Source organism: Protopterus annectens, chromosome 8.part1, assembly GCF_019279795.1.
Source record: "Protopterus annectens isolate FY-2018-M chromosome 8.part1, PAN1.0, whole genome shotgun sequence".
NCBI lineage: Eukaryota > Metazoa > Chordata > Ceratodontiformes > Protopteridae > Protopterus > Protopterus annectens.
Genome location: NC_056742.1, coordinates 487,944,793 through 487,969,999, shown reverse-complemented (window position 1 = coordinate 487,969,999; position 25,207 = coordinate 487,944,793). Strand labels below are relative to the sequence as shown.

General features: G+C 44.1%; 1 protein-coding gene across 1 annotated transcript in view; it reads left to right on the top strand.

Moving 5' to 3' along the window:
* Window positions 1–13,638, top strand: part of VPS4A (vacuolar protein sorting 4 homolog A) — an 801,876-nt gene extending 788,238 nt beyond the window's left edge. The window contains exon 8 of the mRNA XM_044081635.1: window positions 9,218–13,638. Coding sequence (XP_043937570.1) covers window positions 9,218–9,319 — 102 coding nt within the window. The 3' untranslated portion in view covers window positions 9,320–13,638. The remainder of the gene's footprint in view (window positions 1–9,217) is intronic.
* Window positions 13,639–25,207: the final 11,569 nt, after the last annotated feature.

Genomic DNA, 25,207 nt, shown 5'->3' with positions numbered 1-25,207 from the left:
CTTCCAAACAGTGTGTGCATGCAGCAAAAGTTGGAACTACACATTCAAAAAGGCTGTCTTGCATAACTGGGAGGGGCAATCACTTCTGGTTATAATGGCTACACTATCCATATTATCTTGGAATGTAAATGGCCTTAAAGGTATAAACAGAACGGTAAGAGTATTGAATTAAGAAATGCGTACTGCAAATAGCAATGCTGCAGGAGACACACTAGGAAAGAAATGAGCATGTGAATTTGATGACAAATTTCAGGATGGGTATTCAGTCGAATATCAGGGACAGAGAAAAAGGGAAGTGATTATACTAATTGCTAGAGGAGCTTCAATAGTGATAGTGGAGGAAAAAAGATAATTGTAGATTTGTGGTAGTAAGGGGCTGTTGGCAAGGGAGGAGGCTTATGCTGGCATATATTTAAATTCCACCCAAAACTGCTATTATGAAGCTTAACTGGATTTGAGGCTAAGAAATCAGATTTCAGCAAGGAATATTATTTATAGGTGAGGACTGGAACTTTATTTGCAGCTATGAAGCTCTATCTGGGGGACTAGAAGGGAAAATATAACAAAAGAAGGTAGATTTTTAAAGAAGTGTTGGCATGGAGGACATGAATTCAATAGCAGGAATTCAGAGAATTTACATATTCCTCTAGGTACATTAACTTGGCTATACTGCAGTGAAATTATATTTCACAGGACCATATGTATTTAATTGAAATCATTGATACTGATGCAATAACTTTCAGATAATGCACCAATAAAAACTGTCATAAAAATGCAGGTAATGAAGTAAAAATGAGACACTGGCACACTTCCACCTACCTGTTAAAGAGAGGAATGTAAGGAATAGGTGGTGAAAATTTTTCGCAAGTTATTAAGAGAAGATACTAATGTATTCATTATTTATAGCTAGTGAGCGGTATAAAATGAAAATGGAGTTGAAAAATAGAGTAGAAACGAGATATTAAAAAGTTATAGGAATTATTTAGAGGGGCTGGCAAAGGTTAAAGTATTGCAGAATAAGGGGTACTTCACAGAACAAGAAAAGTGCTAAAAAGAAAATAAAGGAGCATTTGGAGATTAGGCATGAGTTTAGAAAGATTATAGTTAAGATAATTTGGTAATTCCAGAGGGCGAAAACTTTTAGAACAATGATTTTGGCAACACAAAGTAGAAAGGGTCCCCTCCAAACTTAGGGAACCTATAACAAGAAAAATAACCAGAGATCCTGCTCAGGTATTAAGATATTTAGGAAATTTTGTGGAGGTTTGTATAAAGCAAACAACTTTGGAAAAGGAGCACAAATGAAAATACTTATGGAAGATTTAAAAATGCCAGGGTTAGATGAGGCTCAACAAGGCAGGATGAGATGCTGTAACGGTGATTTAAAATCTGTCTGCAGGAAAGTCTCAAGGAACAGATGTTATTCCTGTGGGAAGGTTAGAAGTCAGGAGAGAAGAGAGTGATAAAGATCTGGAACATTTTGTTTGACAGTATTTTAAAAGTAGGGAAAGCACCATCATCTTGAAAAAAAAATCTGTGGTGGTTGTAATGCCTAAAGGCATTAAAGACCAATCAGACCCAGCTTCATAAAGACCCATTTAAATTTTAAACCATTAAGTGTCTGCCTGTACTAGCTAAAAGAATGGCAAAGGTGTTGCCAAAATTGGTAGAAATGGATCATTGTGGTTTTGTGGAGGGGAGGCAAACATTTGACAACATTAGTGGAAAAATAATGAACCAGAGAAAAGCAGAATATCAGAAATCTGTTAGTGGGTCTTGATGTAGAGAAAACATTTGACAGGGTGAGGTGGGATTTTATGATTAGGGCAGTGGAAGCATTTGTATTCCCCTGATAGTCATAGTTAATTAAGAGGATATGTGAAGGATTGGAGACTAGAATTAAAGTGGGAGGGTTCCTCTCTGATAAGTTGTCTGAACAGAGGTATTATCTCCCCCCTCTTTTGTTTTGCTTTATATCTAGAACCATTGACAAAGAAAATAAGGGACTCAGAACTTCAAATAAATAATTGGTATGGTAATCAATAAAAGTTGGATTTCTTTGCAGATGATATTCTGTACCTGATAAATCCAGAAAATAACATCTGGTGTGAAACATTGAGGCAGTTTAAAGTCTTTTCAAGGTATAAAATTAATAAAGATAAACCAAATGTTCTAGCCATAAATTGTGTACCCACACATGAATTGATATTGCAATATGGGGACACAATAAGATGAGGTATTTAGGAGTATGGATTAAAAAAGGCTTCTGTTGTGGCAGCTAAGTGTATGTGGGAAGATCCTAAACAAAAGATAACACAAATACTGCGAAACTGGAAGCTGTGTATGGATATAAAGATGCAAACAGTGAACATGTTTTAGTCCTTTTAGTTTAATGTACAGGTCGGGTATGTGTTCTTCAACAAAAGGGGAAGCCGTGTACAATAATAGAGTTGAATGACTATCTGGAGGAATACGTTAAGCCTGACGGGGCTTTTGCCCGCTGATTCTTCTTCCTCCTCTTTCTTTAAGGCACCAGCTGCTGCGGCTGTCCTGCCTTCAGTTCCCCCTCCCATGACTGGGACTCAACCTCCCTCTGTGTCTCCGGGAGAGGGGGACTCTTTTTCTAGAGAGGAGGCACAAAGACAAGGAGCGGCGTAAAAGCCATAAGAGGCGGGCAGAGTCTCATCCCTCTGCTCTGCCAGCTAAGGTAGTTAGCTCTCCCTGGAGGGTATCTGGATCTCCACCCTCTCGGCTCCGTTCCCCCCGCTTTTCCCCGGAGCCGGAGGAAGAGTACCGGTCTCCCTCTAGATCTTCAAGGCGGCCTGCTTCGGCGACCTCTTCGAAGTCCACCATAAGCATGTCTGATGCTGATTGGACCGGATGATGCGTCGTTTCTTGCAGGCCCAGATACAGATGGGGGTGCTCCTGCCTCCGGCGGGGGAGCTCGGCCCCTTTCTTTGCCCCAATTGCTCCTTCTCTGATTCGCTATTGGGTTTCGGAGTCTTTGGATCCGAGCTGTCTCGGACCCGGGGAGTCGGCGCCGACAGTGGTGGCTACTTCGCCGACAGTACCCTTGAGCGTGTCGGATCTGAGCTGTCTGGGCTAAGAGCCGAGCTTCGGATCTGCAGGGGTGTGTGTGTCTTCGGCTCTGTTTCGGTCAGAGCACACTCCTCTTTCGGATCCGATCGCATTGGCTCCAACATCGGTCCTTGCGTCGGAGCCGAGGAGGCTGCTCTCGGAGCCAGGGGAGAGTGGTTCGCCCTTGGCTTTTGATGTAGTGGAGAGAGTTCTGTCGAGACGTTTCAGGTCCCCGGTCCGGGCTACGGATCCACCCGTCACTCCCGCGCATTTGGGCCTATCTTCCATCGTCCGGCCCCAGGGACAGCCTGCGTCGACGCTCCAGTTGGTTCCCGTAGGGAAACAGGACCCCGTTGGTGAGCCCTCCTCGGACAGTCCCTCTGAGGAGGTGCCTCACAAACAAAAGTGCAAAAGGAGGCACATGGACTCCACTGAGTCCCTCACGGAGGACACAGACTTAGAGGAAGGGGAAGGTTCGGTTCCCCAAGGTCACCCCCTGAAGACGTCTCCTTTGGAGACATTATGGAAATGCTACGTATCAGAGGGGGGTGGTCTGCCCAAAAACCTTCCTCCGATGAGTCTGTGTTTCTGGAGGCATTTGACGCAGGCCCGTCTACCTCTTGGGTGTCCCCCCGGCTGATCCCCTGGTAGTTGAAAGCACGAAAACAAAACCAATGGAGCAAAAATGAAGCCACCAAAACCTTGCACCAGCCTATTAAACAAAGCTGAATCATTAGAAATTGCTTTTCACAAAAAGTAAAGAATTCAGAGCAGTGCTATTGCTATATACATACGTTCCTTCTTTAGAAAAGTGAAACAGACATAGCAACTTTCAAGCTTAGGATATATAATCAATCATTATATATCCTAAGCTTGAAAGTTGCTCCGTTTCCCTTTTCTAAAGAAGGAACGTATGTATATAGCAATAGCACTGCTCTGAATTCTTTACTTTTTGTGAAAAGCAATTTCTAATGATCCAGCTTTGTTTAATAGGCTGGTGCAAGGTTTTGGTGGCTTCGTTTTTGATCCCCTGGTAGACTTGATTACTACCAGGGCTTGGAAGGAGCCGGACACCATGGAGCCAATCCCTAAAAGACCAGACAAAATACTCAGTCCCCCTTCTGACAGACAGGCTTGGAATAAAGTGTCCCCAGTAGATGCCATGGTGGTGGCGGCTGCCAATAAGAAGGAACTAGCACAGGAAAGTTCCTCGGTCCATCCTCCTGATAAGGAATCTTGGACGATGGACTGTATTGGAAAGCGGATGTTTGCTTCAGCTATCTTTTCCATAAGGGCGCTGAATTACCTGGCACACGTCATCAGGCTCCAGTGGGACTTGATAAAGGAATACGCTGGAGCTCCCCCAGAGTCCATGGCAGCCGAGGACAAATGGACCTTCTCGGCTCGCATGGCCACTCTAAAGTCAATTTCTGACACTTCCATGCAGCTCCTCTCCCATGCCATGGAGGGAGCGGCTAGCGGAGCAGGGGTCTCCTTACGGTGCCACGACTGGCTTCGCCTTTGTGACTTTGCGAATCCCTTCAAGACGTCCTTCGCAAACGCTCCCTTTGACAGTTCTACGCTATTCGGCAAAACCGTCCGAGACACGCTGCTCCAGAGCGAGAAAGGCTGGAAGACGCTGTCTGCTGTCGGGATCCACTTCTCTAATCCTCAAAGGTCCTTCTCAAGGAACCCGAGAGGACAGAAGAAGATGTGGTTCCGGAAGTCCCAGCAGTCCCATCCCGCTCCGGACCCCTCGTCCTTCAGAGGCAGAGGAGGACAAGGTGGACGCCGGCCCAGAGGCAGATGGGGGCCGAAGAATTTCGGGTCCAGAGAGCCTTTCTCAGACCGACCCGCTTAACAGCCCTGAGGGCTTGCCCAGCTGTCCCTCTCTGGAGGTAGTCAGGGGACGTTTTTCGGAGCACCTACAAAGTTGGGAGTCCTTTACTACAGATCGTTGGGTGCTCAGAATAATATCCAGAGGTTACACTATTCCTTTTCTGCATCTTCCCCCTCTAACGAAGCACCTTCCTGATGTCCCACCCGATCAAAGGGAGGCGGCAGCTTCAGAAATTTCAAAGTTGCTGGAAAAACGAGCCATCCAGCACATCCCCCCAGAGCAGTCCGGATTAGGCAATTACTCCAGGTTCTTTTTGGTGCCAAAAAAGACAGGGGACTTGAGGCCAATTCTGGACCTGTCATCTCTAAACCTGTTCATTGCCAAAGATAAATTCCGGATGGTCACTCTGCAATCTATTCTCCCTCTCTTACAGGAGAACGACTGGATGTGCTCCATAGACCTCAAGGATGCGTACTACCATATTCTCATGGACAGACGGTCCAGGAGGTTTCTCCGCTTTCGGCTAGGAGCCAGTCAGTTTCAGTTCAGGGTTCTCCCGTTCGGCCTCACCAGAGCCCCCAGGGTGTTCACCAAGGTCATGGCAGTTGTAGAAGCCCACCTGAGACTTCAGGGAATTCAGGTCTTTCCGTACCTGGACGATTGGCTCCTCACCGCCCCCACCATGCATCTGCTTTGCTCCGCCAGGGATTACTCCCTAGCCATGGCCCAGCATCTAGGCATTACTATAAATCTTCAGAAGTCATCTCTTCACCCTGTGCAAGTTCTGGATTTTATAGGGGCCAGGATAAATACGCGCCAAGCCAAAGCTTTTCTAACAACGGACAGGTTGCGCAACTTGTCACTACACGTAATGGCGCTCCTGCAGTCTCCAGCCCCACCTGCAGAGTTGGTCCTGAGAGCCCTGGGCTCCATGGCGGCAGCCATAAGCCTGTCACCTTTAGCAAGATTGCATATGAGAATTCTACAATGGACTCTTCCCAATGGTCGCTCCTACTCCATCCGTTTGAGTCGCCAATTCCCCTGAGCAGGGTTTGCAGGAACTCCCTTCTTTGGTGGCTCCATTCCTGAGAGCTGCGGGAGAGGACACCGTTTGTGATGTCTCAGCCCCATGCCACGCTGACCACGGACGCTTCTCGCCTCGGCTGGGGGGGGCATTCTATGGGCAGAACCATCCATGGCACATCGACTCCCTTACAGACCATTCTGCATATCAATGTCCTGGAAATGAGGGCGGTGCTTCTAGCATTGCAAGCCCTTCAAGACCTTCTTCCTCTGGGGACTATTGCAATTCAGACCTTCTTCCTCTGGGGACTATTGCAATTCAGACAGTCAGCATGGTGGTAGTCTGGTATATCAACAAACAGGGAGGCACCAGATCTTACCCTCTTTGTCGAGAGGCTATGAGAGTTTGGGCGATTTCCACCAACCGCTTTCTGATAGCAATGCACATTCCGGGTCAGTCCAACATTTTAGCGGACAAGCTGAGTCGCTCGATCCTCATACCTTACAAGTGGTCTCTAAACACATCAGTAGCGAATCAGATCTTCCTCAGATGGGGTCAACCTTGCTGTGATCTTTTTGCTTCTCCTTCAAACACAAAATGCAGCAAGTTTTTCGCTCTGATTCCCCCAACAGGGGAGAGCCCCAGAGATGCCCTGGTGCATGCCTGCCCCCCCCAGTCTCCTGTATGCTTATCCTCCTCTTCCGCTGATGACAAAATTTCTGCAGAAAGCGCATCGGTTGGGGAGCAAAATAATCCTCATAGCCCCATTCTGGCCTCGCCAGATCTGGTTCCCTTACCTGCGGTCTCACAGTGTAGTTCCTCCTTAGATCTTAGATCCCATTCTGGATCTGATCTCTCATCCTGCAGGATTACAGCCCCCAAACCTGGGCGACCTCAAGCTCATGGCTTGGTTGATCCAGTTCCACTAATCGCAAGAACTCCCGGTATCTCGTCTCCCATAAAATCTATTCTGGTAGCGGCGCATAAACCTTCTACTAGAAAGATCTACAGAAGTAAATAGAAGCGTTTTTCCATCTGGGCAAAAAAGAGAGATTTGGATCCTTTTACTGCTCCCATCCCAACGGTTCTTGACTTCTTGTCCCATATCTTCGACCAAGGAGCTAGTGCTTCTACAGTCAAGGTCCAAATTGCAGCTATTTCCCATTTCCACATTGGGGATAGCCTTGGCCCCTTAGCTTCTGCTAAGAAATGCAAAACCTTTTTGAAGGGCACTTTTCTGTTGAAACCTCCTGTCAAGAATGCGGTTCCACCTTGGGACTTAACCTTGGTTCTTCAGGCCTTGACTGGCCCACCCTTTGAACCGGTGGCTTCGGTTGAGTTAAAATTTTTATCTTGGAAAACGGCCTTCCTGATTGCAATTACTTCAGCCAGGAGAGTATCTGAGCTTCAAGCCCTTTGCATGAAACCCCCGTATCTGGTCTTCCATAAGGACAGAGTGTCTCTCAGGACTAACCCTTCTTTCTTGCCCAAGGTAGCCTCTGAATCCAATATCAACCAATCCATTAATTTGCCTGTTTTTCCCCAACTTTCAGAACAAATGGGGAATACAGATTGCACTTATTGGATGTACACAGACAATTGCGTTTTTACTTGCACAGGACAGCTACTACTAGGAAATCAGATCAACTTTTTGTTTCTTTCGCTAAACCATCTGTGGGTAAGCCTATTACGAAAGTTACCTTGGCCAGATGGATATCCCAATGCATCAGGCATGCTTATGTAGCTTCCGGCCAGCCTGAACCCTTGGGGGTCCATGCCCATTCTACCAGGTCTATGGCTACTTCTGCAGCATTCTGGTCGATAGTACCTCTAGACGACATCTGCTCAGCAGCTACTTGGTCCTCTTCTCATACCTTCATTTCTTATTATAAGTTGGATCTGATATCCAGGAGTAGGGCATCATTTGGCTCCGCAGTGCTCCAGAATATCCTTCCTTGAGGTCTGCCCAAGGATTTAGGTAGCTGGGGACTATGTCCCACAGGTTGCTGATCAGATGAAGTTAACTACTTCAGATAAAGAAGTTATGTACTCACCATAACGTTCCATCTGAGTAGGTAACTTCATTTGTCTGCAACCGACCCCCCCTCCTTCCCCCTAACCTGTTTTATGGTTATTCCATTACGCAGGGTTTCACCTGGTTTTGCATTAGGTTAGTGTTCCTCTTTCGAGGGTCGTAGTCTGTTTCTTGTTAGGCAAACTCGATCTGAGGACTGGAGGGAGGTGTCAGGGGATTATGGGTAAGGGGGAGAAGCTTGAGAGCTCAGATCTTTTAGCTTGGAAAGCTGCTGGCTCGGATCCGAGGACGGATCTGATACCCACAGGTTGCAGACAAATGAAGTTACCTACTCAGATGGAACGTTATGGTGAGTACATAACTTCTTTTTTTGGGAGTGTAATGAGTTGGCAGATTTAAAAAAAAATCTTTACAAAGTACTCTTTCAGAAATATTGGAGAGCAAATGGGTGTAACTAAGCAAATTATTATTTTTGAGGTGGTACACAGGGTCTGAATTGCCTAGACATAGTAAGGCCTTGTTAAATATTAATTCTGGTGGCTGCCAAAAAGCATTTACTAGAAAATGGAAATCAAAGTCTAAACCAGCAGTATTTAAAGTATTGAGTATTGTAACAAAGATAAAATAACGAAGGGGGATGTTTTGAAAAGGGAATGAGCAAATTACATAAAAATAGAAATTGTGGGAACAATATGTACAGAATTTTCAGAAGGAGAACCAAGGTTTAAGGGAGGGCAGAAATTGAGCATTTTATCTAATGTTGGACTATATTTAGTTATGTGTAGCTAGAAACATGTCAGTATTGTTTGTTTTCTTTTATATTAATGTGTTTGCTTGTGTCTTAAGTGATTTATTGAAGGAGTTAAATTTAAAAAAAAGGATTGAGGAGTTTAGCTTTACTCTTCAGTACGTAGTGAGAGGGAAACCGAAGAAGGTGCCTCCTTTCACTTCCTGTGGGTAGTGCTGCAGTGCTTAAGTATTCAGATGTAGTAAGGCTTGTAACCTACACAAGGTTTCAAGTCCCAGGGAAACTGAAATGTCAGCTGAAGACCATTTATTTTGCTAGAGTTAATGTTTCTTCTTATGTATTTCTGTGAAAATACTGCTAGTATATTGCATAAACATTTAACTGTTTCAGCATTTCTTTGTTTTAAAAATGTCTTTTACTGCGATACTCTTAAACACAAACTGTAGTGAGCAATTCTACTTTCCTCTGATTATCTCTTCTTTCAATTTTCAGTCTGACATGCTGCGTTCGCTCTCTACTACTAGACCCACAGTAAATGCAGATGACCTGCTGAAGGTGAAAAAGTTTACAGATGACTTTGGACAGGAGGGTTAAATCGAGGAGCCGATGTGCCTTTGTCACTGAGTGAGAGAGACAAGATGAGATTTTAAAGACCACCACCCCTTTACACATTTCTTGCCTGCAGCCTCCTTGGCTTGACTAATACACAACTGAAGGTGATGAGAAGACACCAGTTTTGGAGAGCTTGTAGTTGATCCCAGTCAGTCCATTGGTGCATATTGCACTGATTTCATGCTATCACTGCTGACATTTGGGCACCACTACTGTTTTTATCTATATGGGCAACACTACTGTTGTATGGCTTGTTTTCCTTTGTGCTTTTAGTAAGAGCATTTGTCTTGGCTTATGTAGTTTGTTTGCCTGAAAGATACATTCGGTTCTGCCAGGAATCTTGCTGCTACTGCATACCCATTGAGAAGTACCCACAGGGCCACAGCTTCTGTTTTTTTTAATTTGTAACTGAGAAAACTTGCCCTTTCAGTGTGACATAACATTATGACCAGGTTGTTTTGTAAAGCAGACACACAAGTACACGTTCAACATCCTTTGCTATATACCATCTTGTTTCAGTAACATTCAGCATTATTTGCAACATATTTGCCTCATTGTTTTTTTCAACTGAAAAGTGCAGCACTTATGTACAGTGATGGCTTTAGAAGGGACCCTGTAGAGCTACTTGCAGTGAGGAAGCCATCTGACAGTAGATTAGTGCCCAGTCACTTTTTGTAGTCTACGTAAGATTATTTTGCATCTGTTTTCCATGGGTTGGTGGTGCTGATATGCAGAATGTGTCTTCATATGTGTGTGTATTGTCCATTTACATGGCTTGATGGCAAATAATGTTGAGAAGTCATGTGACTTGCTAGGCAGATGTAGTTTTGGGGAGAAAATGTAAAGTTTAATGTATGATAGGCCTGCGTTATCCAGGCTGCTGATGCTGCACAACTCAATCCAAACTGCTAATAGTGGTTCATCACACTCTACATGATGTCTGCTGTTAAAAAGGTGCAGGTTTCTTACTGTTAGTATTCTGGGTAATGTTCGAAATCCAATAATATAAACAAAATTAGAAGGAGGACAATCTCAGAATGCTTTCAGTTAGATGAGTGAGAGTCCAGTTTTAGCTGAGTTTGATGTATGAGTCATGTTTTATGTTCCTTCTAAAGCATGCTTGGGTAAGACTTGAACACTGTTAACCAAACTTGTTCAAACCTGTCTGGTCCTTGATCTGTGACAGCAGATGTAGGTCACAAACATGAAGCAAATGGATTGTAAACTTGTTCAGACCTGTCTGGTCCTTGATCTGTGACAGCAGATGTAGGTCACAAACATGAAGCAGATGGATTGTAAACTTGCTGCTTAAGGGGTAGCTGTGGGTAAGCATTGGCTGGAGTTATTTCTGTCCGTGGATGAAGCCAGTTTTAGTGCATGCTTGAATGGGCAGTGCATGCCAGGTAAGATGCGAAAAGTTGTCACAGTGGTGCAGTGTGATGCTATGCAGACTTTTGGTTGGGGCTACATATGGGCAAGTCAAGAATTTTTAAGATTAGGAGTCTGCTTTTGTGTTGCTTGTGTATTATCCAAAAGGCATGGCCTACAGTTTAACTTTAATTTTCAGAGCTGCTTTGTTTTCACCTTACTGAAAGTATTTCACTTTGAGGTCACATGATTTAAAGGATTATCCTTATTTATTAAAAAAGTGATGTAAGACAATTTGAGAAGTTTGTATTCTTTTTCCTCACTGAAGAAAGGAATTAATTCATTGATACTAGCAGAAAAAAATACAGCAGGCCACCATTTTTTGTAATGTATAAGTGATTGCCATTTTTATTTATGTATTTGTTTTGCCTCCCCCAGAACCTTGCCTAATGTCTCCTCTACCTTCACCCAGTTAGACTCTTCACTTTGGGATAAGGGGAACCATGTATTCCTGGGTCTGGAAGTGTCCTATAACCCACTTCTTTTTTTTTCTCGATAATCACCTCCATCAGCCCTTCATTCCCATTGAAAATATGGTGATAGGGAACATGCTATCTTCCTATCCCAAAGAGCAGTCTGCACCCCTATCCTGTCTGAGCCAGCAGTTGCCACCTCTCAAGGGGGTTTGTCTACATGTTAATTTCACTTTGGCTGCATAGTGTCAGCACACTGGAGTAGCAGAAACGTAACCGCTTTGGAACTCCACTAGATGAAGACCTAGTGCTTCGCTTGGTGTCATCTGTCATGACCCAGCAAAAGCTGCTCACTGTCACCCTTTCCAAACAGCTCCTGAACTGCTGGTTTTAATTCGGGTCACTTGTGGTTGGTTTAATTCAGGTCACTTGTGGTGTAGCATGACACAGAGCTGACTGAAATGTTTTCATGTTAATTGAAATTAGAACATTCAGTGAACTCTGGCACCTGTGACTGGTGCGTTTTAAATAAATGGTTTGAAACTGTGAAATGCAAATGCCAGGGGTCATTCAGAGTAGCATCTCATTTCTGAGTAAGTGGTTAACTTAAAATTGAGATTGAGCTGCTGATGTCATTGCTAAACAATGGTTCTTCTCTGTCAGTCTGATCATTTTTGAGGTGATTTTTATGAGGCATTCACTTCTTGTAGGTCTTTTGTTGGTTTCTTGACTCTCCTCATCTATTCCACCATTCACAGTTTAACAATTCATGAAAGGAATTCTGTTTCTTGGGTGTACACTGTGTTCTACTGCTGTTTGCTCCATTTTTTGCCACTTCTACAGTGTTGATGTCAGTCCTGCTGTTAGCAAAGTTCCCTGTATTTGCATACCTTATTGACTATAAAGTGTCCATATTTTCCTGTATTTGCATACCTTACAAATACACAGTGTCCCATAGATAGAATACAGCACAATCCCAGTGACAGACAGAGGATATTTAATGGGCCTAATCCACTTGCAGAAAAGCTTGGTGTTAATCCTCTCTCTTGGTAAAAGTTTAGGGGACCATGGGAGGTGTATCTCTGTCTGGCACTTTCGGTGGTACATACCAGAGTGTTCTGACACCACTGAAGAAACAAATGATCAGCTGCAAGTCCTTTGCCAGTGCCACTGACTTAGAGTCTAGACATTGGACAGAAGTTGCTCTGCTTGCAGTTGGAGTTGAGTGCATGCACAGACCCTTAGGAAGTAAGGTCTGAAGCCAGCACTATGCCCAACTGCAGGCCTGTCACAGTCATACACAACCTTCACCAGCATACAGTCACATATGTGTTGTTAGTTGTCCAGAAGTTAACATACATCAGATGATCGCTTGCTGTGCTCCACAACTACATGCAGGTCCATGCATACTATTAATAAGAAAGTGGGATATTAGAGTCCTAACACTTTGTTTACTAGAAACTGCATTTATAAAGTCTAATCCCTGCAGTTGCAGTTTTGGGGATGCTTTGCTGTCTTTTGCCCCTCCACATGCCTGATATATGTACTAAGTCTGAAATTGATTTTTGTTAGAGTAGGGGAAATACTGCAAGATGGCATAACCTCAAAATTGCTGCATATTCCCCTTATTCACGCTTTGATTCTGATTTTTCTGAAGATCACAATTTGGCAAGCATTGGACTTCCTTTAGAAAGGTGTGTGTGTGTATGTATGTATGTGTATATATATATATATATATATATATATATATATATATATATATATATATATATATATATATATATGCTGAATTTTACAAAGTCGTGACGTGAAAAGATGAGCCCAGTCAACAGCCCATCAAGGAGGATGTTAAGATCTTTTTCATAAATTGACTGATATGGTAAGAAGTCATCCTGGTTTTTAATTTCAGAAGGGTGTTGCAGTTGTGCAAAATGTATCACTATTTTACACCGCCTTTAGTAGTCTTAGTAGACAGTTTGGTTAATTTCAAAGCATTTCTAAAAGCCTTTTCTGGTCTCATTGCTATGTTTGACTACTGTTTCCCAGATGCCTTACATCTTTTTACCATCTAGTTTGCCAGCTTTGTTGTATACATTGGTGCCATCTTGGAGAGTTTTAATATATTCAAAAGTATGAAAACTTTTCTGTGTTTTTTGCACTTTAAGAACATTAACATTGCCCATGATCGTGAGCATTGAGACGTTCTTAATATTAGACAAAAATTTTGTCACAAGTCTGTCTTTTTGTTTGCAGGCAGTGTTAGACCAAAGTCTTTCTGCTCTGTATGAGGATGTTTGTTTCAGCAAACTGTTACTGTTTCAGATATACACATACTGGAGAAGTCCTGGACATTTTCACTCGCGTCATTGCCATCCACGGTAATAAGAAGCAAAATGAATTGGATAAAAAAAAGTGCAGTAATGTATAGTTTTGTGTAATAAAGTTGAAGATTGAACTATTCCTCTACTTGCAGCAGTTTTGTTATTCTTTTATGCCACTAACATGTTTTGTTTTCAAGCAAATGTCCAGGTAATGCATTTGATTTGTAAGCACCCTGCTTACAAGCAACTAACTTTGGTGTCTAGAGTTTTGGTTGATTTTAATATCTAAAACACCATTTGCATGTTTATTTCACAAGTCTGACTCTTAGGGGCAGGTTGCTCTTAGCTTGTGCTTTTACTGTGGGGAAGGTCGAGCTTGGAACTTGCCAGTGTCTTAGACCTCATTTCTGTATTTGTGCCACAGTTTGTGTTGTGCAGTGATGATGTCAATCTTCATTTTATCCTTGACAGATCAGTCCGGTTCTGATATCAGAACTGACTCTGCTAACTACAGCTCACACCAGCCAAAAACTCTTGAGCTTCACCTCTACCCACAATCCCCCTCTCACAATTGCCTCAGATCTCGTTTGCTGCTTTTCCAAAACAATTGTGTTTTGCCAGTGCTCTAGAGTTTCACTGGGTTTAAGTAAAAGTTTATTTCATTTGTTAGATTTCTCTGTTTCTTTCTATTTGATCCTCTACCCTATATTTTAATATTTTCTCTCTTTTCCCTTTTTCTCTTACACGTAGTGTAATCTTAAATGTCACTGTTGATATTCTTGCCCTGTACACGTTAGTGTAGTTTCTATACCCATCATCATTGATGGTTTTTCCTCATCACTTTCTCTTAAAAAAAAAAAAAAAAAACTTTCCTCTCTCCCTGTTTCTTAAGCTTTCTGTGTGAGTAACGGTCTTCCAGCTGTATTTTTTTTTGACATGGCTGAGAAGGGTATGGTCCCTTCTGGCTTTAAAAAATGCCAAAAGGGCAGCCACCAAATTCCATCATCTGATTTCCATTTCCTTTCATTTGCAAGAGGACTGCAGCATATGTCATGGGTTAAGTCATCGAGCCCTCGTTGAAAGATGAAAAACATATTTTGAAAGGATCGATTCCCACAGAATTTAGTGAAGCCTTGTCTTCTGCAGACAAAAATTCAGAACTGACGAGAAAGGAAAAAAGAGGACACTCTGTTCCTGAGACCTAAGAAAAAATATCTTGTGGGCTAAAGGACTTTCAGGCCCCCTTTTAGTTCTGACCCCCTCGGGTTTTGGAACTGAGCCTTCTTTCATTCATTTGACCACTCATCCTCTAGCCTCTTTAGAGGTCTTGGAGTAGTCTCTTCCAAATCTTCCAGCACTGATTGTTCCGGTTCCTGAGATTTTCACATCTTCAGAACCAGTAATCCCCCTGAGCTGTTCAGTGGCTTCGGAACTAGAGATGCTCATAGGCATAGCTACCCTGTTGGTTTCGAGGGACAGGACTCTACTCCAGGTTTTTTGAGCCATCCCTGCTCCTCGGAGCTTTGGCTCGAGTTAGCTCTGCTCTGGCTTCTGTCTTTAGGGTCAGTTCTTCAGAGCAGGGAGTGACTGTGGTCCTAAGGCAGTCTCTCTCAGTTCTGGGCTCCCTTTCCTCTTTGGGGAAGCCTGCGTTCGATGCAGTGGAAAGGGCCCTGTCAGTTACAGTGACTCAGTCTGTACCGTCCCCCTCAGAGCAGGTGCCCCCCTCTAGCTCTGTTATTCTACCTGCCTCTCCACTGGAACAGCATGTGCTGAAGTCTCAGGTTTCTCAGACTCTGGTTCTGTCGTCTTCTGACACCTCCCCGGATTATCCCCTTGAGGAGGTCCCTCAGAAAAGAAGCGCAAGAGGAAGCACTTGGATTCCACCCAGGAATCAGTCACAGAGGATGCATATTTTAATGAGGGGAGAGGGGGTTCTACAGTCACCACCTGAAGATGTTTTCTTTGGAGACATCCTAGAAATTTTAAAACAAAGAAGTGGCTGGAAGTCCCAAAGCCCTTCCTCAGCGGATTCTGTTTACCTGCAGGTTTTCAACACCCACTCTTTTACCTCTTGGTTGACCCCACTTGCTGATTAACTCATTCAGTTGATTTCATAGCAGGCATGGAAGTGTCCAGATGCCATTGAACCCATCTCCAAGAGACCTGACACAATATTATCTGCCCCTGAAGATAAACCGTTCTGGGCCGAAGGGTTAGCAGTGGATGCCATGGTCATAGCAGCCGCCACAAAATTGGAACTCACCTAGGAGAATTCATCTGGCCTACAAGGGAGTCTTGGGCTATGGAAAGATTTGGGAAGCGGGTATGTGCTTCATCGACCTTTGCTGTAAGGTCTTTGAACTTTCTGGCACATTTTACAAGACTTCAGTGGGATCTGATTAAGGAATTGTCAAATACCATGGCAGGAGCTGTAGCTGAAGGAGTCCAAGAGAAGGCGGATTCCCAGCTAGCCACCCTGGATTCTGTGTCTAATTCGTCCATGAGGCTAATCGCACATACAGCCAAAGGGACTTCTAGAGCAGTGGGGTACAGGCGTAGCCATAAGGAGACACGCCAGGATGGGCCTGTGTGACTTTGCAGAACCATTCAAGTCTTCTTTTGTCAATAGTTCCTTTGATAGAACATCCTTGTTTGGCCCAAAAGTGAGAGAGACTTTATCCAGGTGAAAGAAGGATGGTAAGGGCCTTTCTGCTGTGGGTGTATGTTTCTCCACCCCCACAAAGGTCCTTTTCTAGGAACCAGAGGAGTGGTGGAAAAATGTGGTTCATACCCAAGGGCTTTTCCAAGATATGTAGAAGGGGAATTCCCCCAGGGGCAGGGGGGGGGACCAAAATGGAAGATACCGCTCTCACATTAGAGGTGGTATGCAAAACCAGGGCTTCTGGGATTCCTTTCCAGGGAAGCCTTTTCGGTGCTCCTGAAGGGAGGCTTGATTGTTTTCCTCTGGAGGAAGTTGGGGGACGCTTGTCCTTGCACCTAAATGCCTGGCTTAAACATAACAGATTCCTGGGTACAAGGGATCGTATCCAGAGGCTTTATCATTCCCTTTTCTCATCCTTCCTCATACACAAGAAAATCCCCAATGTTCCACCCAATCAGAGGGATTCAGCAGTGCAAGAAATTCAAAAACTGAACAAGAGAGTCCTCCAAGAAGTTCTGCCAGACCAGAAAGGATCTGAAACCTACTCAAGATTCTTTTTAGTGCCAAAAAAGACGGGACTGGAGGCAGATTTTGAACCTCAGCGTACTGAACAAATCAGTTCGGCAAACAAATTTCTGGATGGTCACAGTACTGTCAGTTCTTCCCTGTCTGAAGAAAGATGACTTGGATATGCTTGATAGATCTTCAGGATGCGTGTTACCACATAAAAATGGACAAACACTCCAGGAAGTTCCTCCACTTCTGGCTGGGAGCATGTCATTACCAATTCAGAGTACCACCCTTTGCTATCACCATAACCCCCAGCGTGTTCACCAAATGCATGGCAATATTAGCAGCTCACTTGAGACTGCATAAATTCTGGGTGTTTTCATACTTGGATAACTGACTCGTAACCGCTTTGACCAGCCATCAGTTGATAGTAGCCAGAGATTATGCACCCAGTATTTGTGCCCATGTGGGGATTACAGTAATTCTCAAGAAATCCCAGTTGATGCCAACGCAAAATTTAGAACTCATATGGGCTATACTAAATGTGGAGACAACTATAGCATCCCTTCCTCCAGAGAGGCTTCAAAGAATTATGGTACAAGTTCAAAAGATAATCCATAGAAAGAGGGTTCCTGCTTGACTAGTTTTGCAAACTCTAGGGTCGATGGCAGCATCAGTAAGTCTAGTACCTCTAGCCAGGTTTCATATGAGAATTCTGCAATGGCTCCTAACTTCTCAGTGGTCTGTCCTTCACCAATCCTTGTCAGACCAAATTTTGATCTCCAATAATTTCGAGGGGGATGATCTTTGGTGGATGAATCCTGAACAGATTCTCTGCAAGTCGCCCTTTGTTCTTCAGGACCCCACAGCCATAGTGATCATGGATGCCTCCCATTTGGGGTGGGGGGCATTTTCTGGGCAAGACTGCCCAAGGCACTTTGTCTCCATTAGTGGTCAACTTGCACATGTCGTGAAGCTAAGAGCGGTGCTTCTAGCATTGCAGGCCTTTCAGACAGCTCTTCCTCGGTTCAGTTGCAATTCAGACAGACAGTATGTCAGTAGTTTGGTAAATCAACAAGCAGAAAAGAACCAAGTCTTACCCCCTTTGTCGAGAAGCCCTCAGAGTGTGGCAGTGAGCAATCTCTTCCAACCGCTTTCTACTAGCATTGCACATTCTGGGGAGTTCCATTGTGATTGCAGACAAGCTTAGCAGATGTATCCTTCACCCTCACAAGTAGTCTCTCAATCCATAAGTGACGAAAATGATCTTCCATCAATGGGATCAACCTTACTGTGATCTGTTTGCCACCCCTCTAAACAGCAAGTGCAGCAATTACTTCTCCCTGATTCCCCCTTTGGGGAAGTCACCCAGAAACGCTGTCCTCCACAATCGGTCCCCCCAGTCTCCTGTATGCCTTTCCCCAATGCTTCTAATTCTGAAATTCTTACAGAAACCACTTGGGTTGAAAAGCACACTAATCCTCATTGCACCCTTTTGGCTTTGACAGATGTCCTTCAAGGATGCAGCTGCAGTCCTGACATATGGGTTGTCCTGCCTCAGGCAGCCCTTCAGTCGGCCGGATTCCAAAGTCTGGGTCCGGTGTCGGCTGATGTCGCCCTCTCCCCGACGTCAGAGCGCCTGGGGTATAAAAGCGTCAGCCGACGCCATCTTCAGTCTTTCTTGCCACGCGGCGCCTGAAGCAGAAGCAGTTCGCAAGTGCCAGTCGACCAGCTCCTGTGTTTTCAGCTACTGAAGTCTTCAAAAAAGCTAAGTACCCCGTTGGGGACCTTTTCTTGCCTCAGCCGATGTCAGATAAAACTGTAAAAGTTAATAATTGTTTAACTTGTGGGAAACAAATACCTCATAAGGATTTCCACTCTTACTGCTTACCCTGCCTAGGCCCAGAACACAACATCTCGGCCTGTACAGCTTGTGCTTCTTTCAATAAATGCACTCTTAGGCGTCGGACAGAGTTTGCACAGGATTATTTTGGGGAAGATTTCTGTTATATCATGCCGTCGGAGCTTCCGACAGCACATTTACCTAAAAAACTGAAGGATAAGGACCGACACCCGCGGTCCGCAGTCTCGGCCGACACCACGCTTAGGCCTACCGCGAGTGTCTTGGTCTCTTCTGAGCCGGTTTCACAACTGCTACAGACAGACGACACCGCCCCACCGGTTACTTCGGTACCGGAGGCCAGCTTGGTGCCAGTTTCTGTTCTCCCCTCTGAGACCGTAGCCCAGGATATTTCTGACACCATTTCAGTGGATAAGACTACTCCAGCACGCGTGGCTGCCAGGCCTCCAGTGTCTATGTCCAGTAAGGCCTACACACGTGCTAAGGCTGCCAAACAGGCTAAGTCTCTCCCTACAAGATCTGTTTCTCTGGGATCCACTTCTGGTTCTCAAATTTTAAGTTTAGCTGAGGACCTTATTTCTTTAATTAGGGGTTCTCAGCCACATCCAGATAGAGGCTCTCAGCTGCCTTCTGTCAATAGGCCTAGGGTTGAGCAGGTAGATCCCCAGTCCTCCGATGAGGCCTCAGGTGATTCTGCACATTCAGACTACCAGGAGGAGGCCTTCCCGGCCTACGAGGATTCTGATGCGGAGGAATCCATTCCCTCTGCTTCTCCTCCTGAGGAGTTTTCCTTTGGGGAAACGCTTCATTCCATGAGGGAACACTTCAAATGGCAAGGCCAAGAATACTCAGATTCTAGGAAAAGGTTAAGGGAATTTTTAAAGCTACCTCAGCATAGACCCTTAGCTATTCCTCCAGTTTTAAATGTTTTAGATGATGTGTACTTGGAATCTAGTGTTTCCCCTGACTCCCTCCCCCCTGCCCCTGTCAAGCCAGACCGGTACTACAGGGTCCCAGACACACATCAATTTCTGTACAAGGGCCATACTGCTGACCCTGAAACTATTTCTCAGGGGCCTAAAGGGGTTTCCTCCACTACTGCTAAGAATACACTTCCTTCGGAAAGAGATTCTAGGGCTTTAGAAAGGTGGGGCAAGAAAGTATATACATCTTCCACCCTTTCTATGCGAGCATTAAATTGTCAATTTCATATGATTCAGTATCAGGAATACATGTTGGATGACTTGCAAAAGAAATTGGCTTCCCCTGAACCATTAGATAGAAAGAGGTTACAGGAATTGGTTCATAATACTCAACAGGTTAGCAACCATTTCCTTCAGTGTGGATATGATGCATTGGAAGCTTCATGTAGAGCAGCAATGACAGGTGCAGTCATACACAGACATGCTTGGTTAAAGGAACAAACATTGCCCGACCATGTGAAAATTAAGCTTTTGGACGCACCACTAGAGAAACATAAGCTATTTGGTGCTACTGCACAAGAGGTTTTAAAGAAAATAGAGGAAAAGGCAAAATCGGTGCAAACAGTCAAAGATTTCCTCCAGGTACAGCCTCCAAGATTCATCAGGAATTGGCCTTCTAAGCATTGGTCCTTTCCAGACACAGACAAATTTCAAAGAGGCAAAAACAGATGTGGCAGAGGTAGAGGGCAAACTCGAGGCTCCTACAGAGGACGTCAATGGCAGCCTCTGAACCAGAGAGGTGGGGCAGGACCTTCCACTGCTCCGCAGGGACAATCTCAATGACTTGACTTTGACTCTGCCATCCAGGGCTCAATTAGAAGCACCTTTGGGCGGAAAATTATCTTTATTCTCACAAAATTGGCACAATATTACAAAGGACAAATGGATCATGGACATAATAGACAAAGGATACAGATTCCATTTTCATACACTACCAACAAGACATGGCAAGCCAAACCTGCCACCAAATCAAAGGGCAGAGGCACTCAAACAAATAACAAACCTACTTCAAATAAGAGCAATAGAAAAGGTTCCTTCTGCAGAACAAGGTCAAGGATTTTATTCAAGACTGTTCCTTGTTCCAAGAAAAGAAAACCAACGGAGACCCATTCTGGACTTGTCCGCACTGAATACTTACCTTATTGTGCCAAAATTCAAAATGCTGATTTTACAGCAACTCCTTCCCATGCTGGGCAAGGGGTCTTGGCTGGTAACTCTGGACCCCAAGGAGGCATACATGCATGTCTCAATCAGACAAAGTTGCAGAAGATACCTCAGATTTCTTGCAGGCTCAGAGCATTATCAATTCTCAGCATTGCCCTTTGGCTTATCTACTGCACCCAGAGTGTTCACGAAATGCCTGGCATCAGTAATTGCATATTGCAGACTTCAGGGGATACAAATATACCCTTACCTGGACGACTGCCTTATACAAGCGGACAGCCAACAAGCCTTGCTAAAAAACTTGGACTATGTCATTCACCTACTGCAGGCCTTGGGATACACAGTCAATATTCAGAAATCAAGTCTCGTACCATCCTAACAAATACCTTTCCTGGATGCCACACTGGACACAAGCACCCAGATGGCGTTTCTGACAAAAGAAAAACAAAAACAATTACCAGAATACTTCAGAAAATTGGCAACACACACCCAGATGACTGTAAGGAAAATCCTGCAGGCCCTGGGTTTCATGGCATCTTGCATTCTTCTGATTCCACATGCAAGGCTGCATATGAGGAAACTACAATGGTATCTAAAAAGTCTATGGTTTCAACACAGCCACAGCCTGGAAGCATTGATCCCACTCATTCCATGCCTTCAAAAGGAATTTCTGTGGTGGGCTCAAGCAAGCCAGATAAACAAAGGTCTGCCTTTCAGCAAGCCTCATACAAGTCAAACCATAACAACAGACACCTCAGACCATGGATGTAGGGCGCACATGGAGGGCAGATGCATTCAAGGACAATGGACACAAAAAGAAAAGCACCTGCATATCAACCAAAAGAAATGCTGGCAGTGATGCATGCAATCAAGGCCTTCGAAAAGTTCATGCATCAGGGCCATCTACTAATAAAGACAGACAATACCACAGTTATGTGGTACATAAACAAGCAAGGAGGTACCCATTCCTACCCTCTTTGCAGACTGGCAATGAATCTCTGGGATATTTCCCTACAATTGAAAATAGAGCTACAATCCCAGTTTGTACCAGGGAAGGACAATGTTCTGGCGGACAGCCTAAGCAGAAACATCATGGATCCACACGAATGAATGTTGCATCCAGACATTTTCTTACAAATAACTCAAGCATGGGGAAGGCCGGATATAGATCTTTTTGCCTCCCACCACAATCACCATCTGAAAAAGTTTTGCACAAGGACCTACCATCCTCAAGCATGGAAGGTGGACGCTCTCTCCTTCAGTTGGAACTCTCTAACACTATATGCCTTCCCACCTCTTTCTTTGATGACCAAGGTGTTACTAAAGATCAAGACAGAGCAACCGAAAGTCATACTGATAGCTCCAGACTGGCCAAGACAACACTGGTACCCACTGCTACGGAGCTTGACACACACCAATCCGTGGCTCCTTCCTCAATGGCCACTTCTTCTGACACAGCACAATTACAGGACACTACACCCCAGCTTGAAAACATTGAAGCTGACAGCTTGGAAGATTCCATGACTATTCCTCAGGATACATTTTCCAAAAGGGTAAAAGATATCATCCTGGAGGCGCGCAGACTTTCCACTAGAAAAACATACTCATCAAAATAGAAGAGATTTTTTATCTGGAACAGCAAAAAGGGTCAAGACCCATCAGTGATGAGCATTCCACAGATCCTAGAATATTTGGCTGAAATGCTCCACAATGGCCTTTCATATTCTTCCATAAAAATACATGCTTCAGCAATATCTTCCAAATATAACACTGATCCGCCTGTATTTTCTCACCCATTGCTAAGACAGTTTCTAAGAGGTATAAAGAACATCAACCCTCCAAGGAAACCACCAGTGCCTGCATGGGACCTCAACTTCATGCTGGAAAAATTAACTCTTCCTCCCTTTGAACCAGCAGCATCTTCAAAGTTGCAATTTCTGTCTTGGAAGACAGCTTTCCTTCTGGCAGTAACCTCAGCAAGAAGAGTCTCTGAGCTACAGGCCCTTATGGCAATACAACCATTTCTCATTTTTCATCAGGACAGAGTTTCTTTGAGAACCAGTCCGTCATTCATGCCAAAGGTGGTATCCAGGGTGTCCCTGAATCAAGCTATTCACCTGCCTACCTTCTTTCCCAATCCTCAAAATAAAGGAGAGAGACTTCTGCACACCTTGGACATACACAGACAGTTGTGCTACTACTTGGACGGAACAAAGTCTTTCAGAAAATCTGACCAGCTTTTTGTAGCTTACGCTGCTGGATTGCAGGGAAAAGCAATTTCCAAACAGACAATCTCTAAATGGATTGGAAATTGCATTCGATTCTGCTACTCTTTTCATGGAAAAACTGTGCCATCTGACATCAGGCCACATTCCACCAGAGCTACAGCCACCTCCACAGCCTTTTTAAGAGGAGTGGCAACAAAGGACATTTTAGAAGCTGCTACATGGAGCTCCATGCATACATTTTCCAAACATTACAACCTGCCTTTATATTCCAGATCCAGAGCAGGGTTTGCTTCTGCAGTCCTGCAGGGCATTTTAGCTACACCATCTTTGTCTTAGTGCCTACCACCCTCAGGTTGGCTCTGGTATTCAACCCATATGTCAGGACTGCAGTTGCATCCTTGAAGGACATAGTACAGTTTTGTACCTACCATAAATGTAGATGTCCGATAGGTATGCAACTGCAGTCAGGTTTTCCCTCCCACCTACCCCTCTGTGGTATTCTTTTGGGTTTCTACCCCTCATTTTAGCTACCTGGGGTAATCTTTTATGGTGTATTTGTTTTTATGTTGTTGTACTTGTCTGGAATTTTTTCTCTATTTTCAAAATTTAGCCTTCCTTAGAGGGCACCTGGCATCTGGGGCAAGAAACACTGAAGAAGATGGCGTCGGCTGACGCTTTTATACCCCAGGGGCTCTGACGTTGGGGAGAGGGCAACATCAGCCGACGCCGGACCCAGACTTTGGAATCCGGCCGACCGAAGGGCTGCCTGAGGCAGGACAAACCCAGATGTCAGGGCTGCAGGTGCATACCTATCGGACATCTACATTTATGGTAGGTACAAAACTGTACTATTTGGTTCCCCTTCCTTTGGCCTTATCTGATTCGACATCCCTGGATTTTGGACCCGGTTCCAGAATTTATGTCCAATCCAGATGGACTTGTTCACCCAGACATTTTGACCTTTAAGCTGACAGCATGGTTCCTCTAGTTCCATTAGTTGCCAGCCATCCTAATATTTCCTCCCCAGTAAGCCACATCCTCTTGGCTCATAAACCTTCCACTCGTAAACTGTACTCTAGCAAATGGAAAAGATTTACTGTTTGGGCCAATGAAAATATATTAATCCTTTTTCTACTTCTGTAGAACATATTTTAGACTTTTTAGCCTCTCTTTTCCATGCTGGAGCTTCCTATTCTTCCATTAGATTACAGTTAGCTGCAATTTCTAATTTCCACGATGGTTTGGAAGAATGTTGTTTAGCCTGTCATAGACTTTGTAAGTCATTCCTAAGAGGCGCGCTTTTGTTGAAACCCTCTTTCAAAGATCTGACACTTCAGGATCTAAACTTAGTGTTATAGGCCATTATATTCTCTCCCTTTAAGCCCTCTGCCAAATGTAATCTGAAGTTTTTGTCTTGGAAGACACTGTTTTTGGTAGCCATTACCTCGGATTTCAGAGATCCAGGCCTTGTCGTCTAAGCCTCATCTGCTTTTTTCCACAAGGATATAGTTTCTTTACGAACAAAGCCCTCCTTTCTACCCAAAGTAGTCGAGTCCAACATCAATCAAACTATTAATTTACAATTTTTCTTTCCAAACTTTTCCAACAAAGGTGAATATTCCTTACATTTGCTTCATGTTCATAGACAATTAAGTTTCTATCTTCACAGAACAAAAGACATTCAAAAATCAAATGGACTGTTTGTTTCCTTTTCCAGTGCAAAGTTGGGAAAGCCAGTCGGCAAGGTGACTATGGCTAAATGGTTGAAAGACTGCATTTCATTTATCAATGATAAGAAAAAAATGAACCTTGCCCAGGTCCGTGAAAGCACATTCTGCAAGATCTGTAGCCACCTCTGCAGTTTTCTAATCTAGAGCTTCGATGGATATGTGCAGCAGCTACTTTGGCTTCTCCCCATACAAATTGGACTAGGTCTCTAGTGGAGGAGTGTCCTTTTGATTCAGTGGTTCTCAAGGAATATCCTTCTGTGAGTCCGCCCAAGATTTTAGGTAGCTGGACTCTGTCAAGGATAAAATGAAGATTGCAACATCAGAGAAAGAAGATATTTACTTGCCATAACATTCCATCTGTGTTGTCTATTAACTTCATTTATCCTTGACTCCCCTCCCATCATCCCTCGACCTTCAAAGATTTTTTGGTGGAGCAGATTATATATCATTGAATCATTATGATTTTCAAGCACAGTATCCTTTCTAATAAATATTTATATGCTTTTCTGCAAACTCGATCTGAGAATTGTGAGAGGGATTGTGGGTAGAGGAGAAACTAGAGAGTTTTTG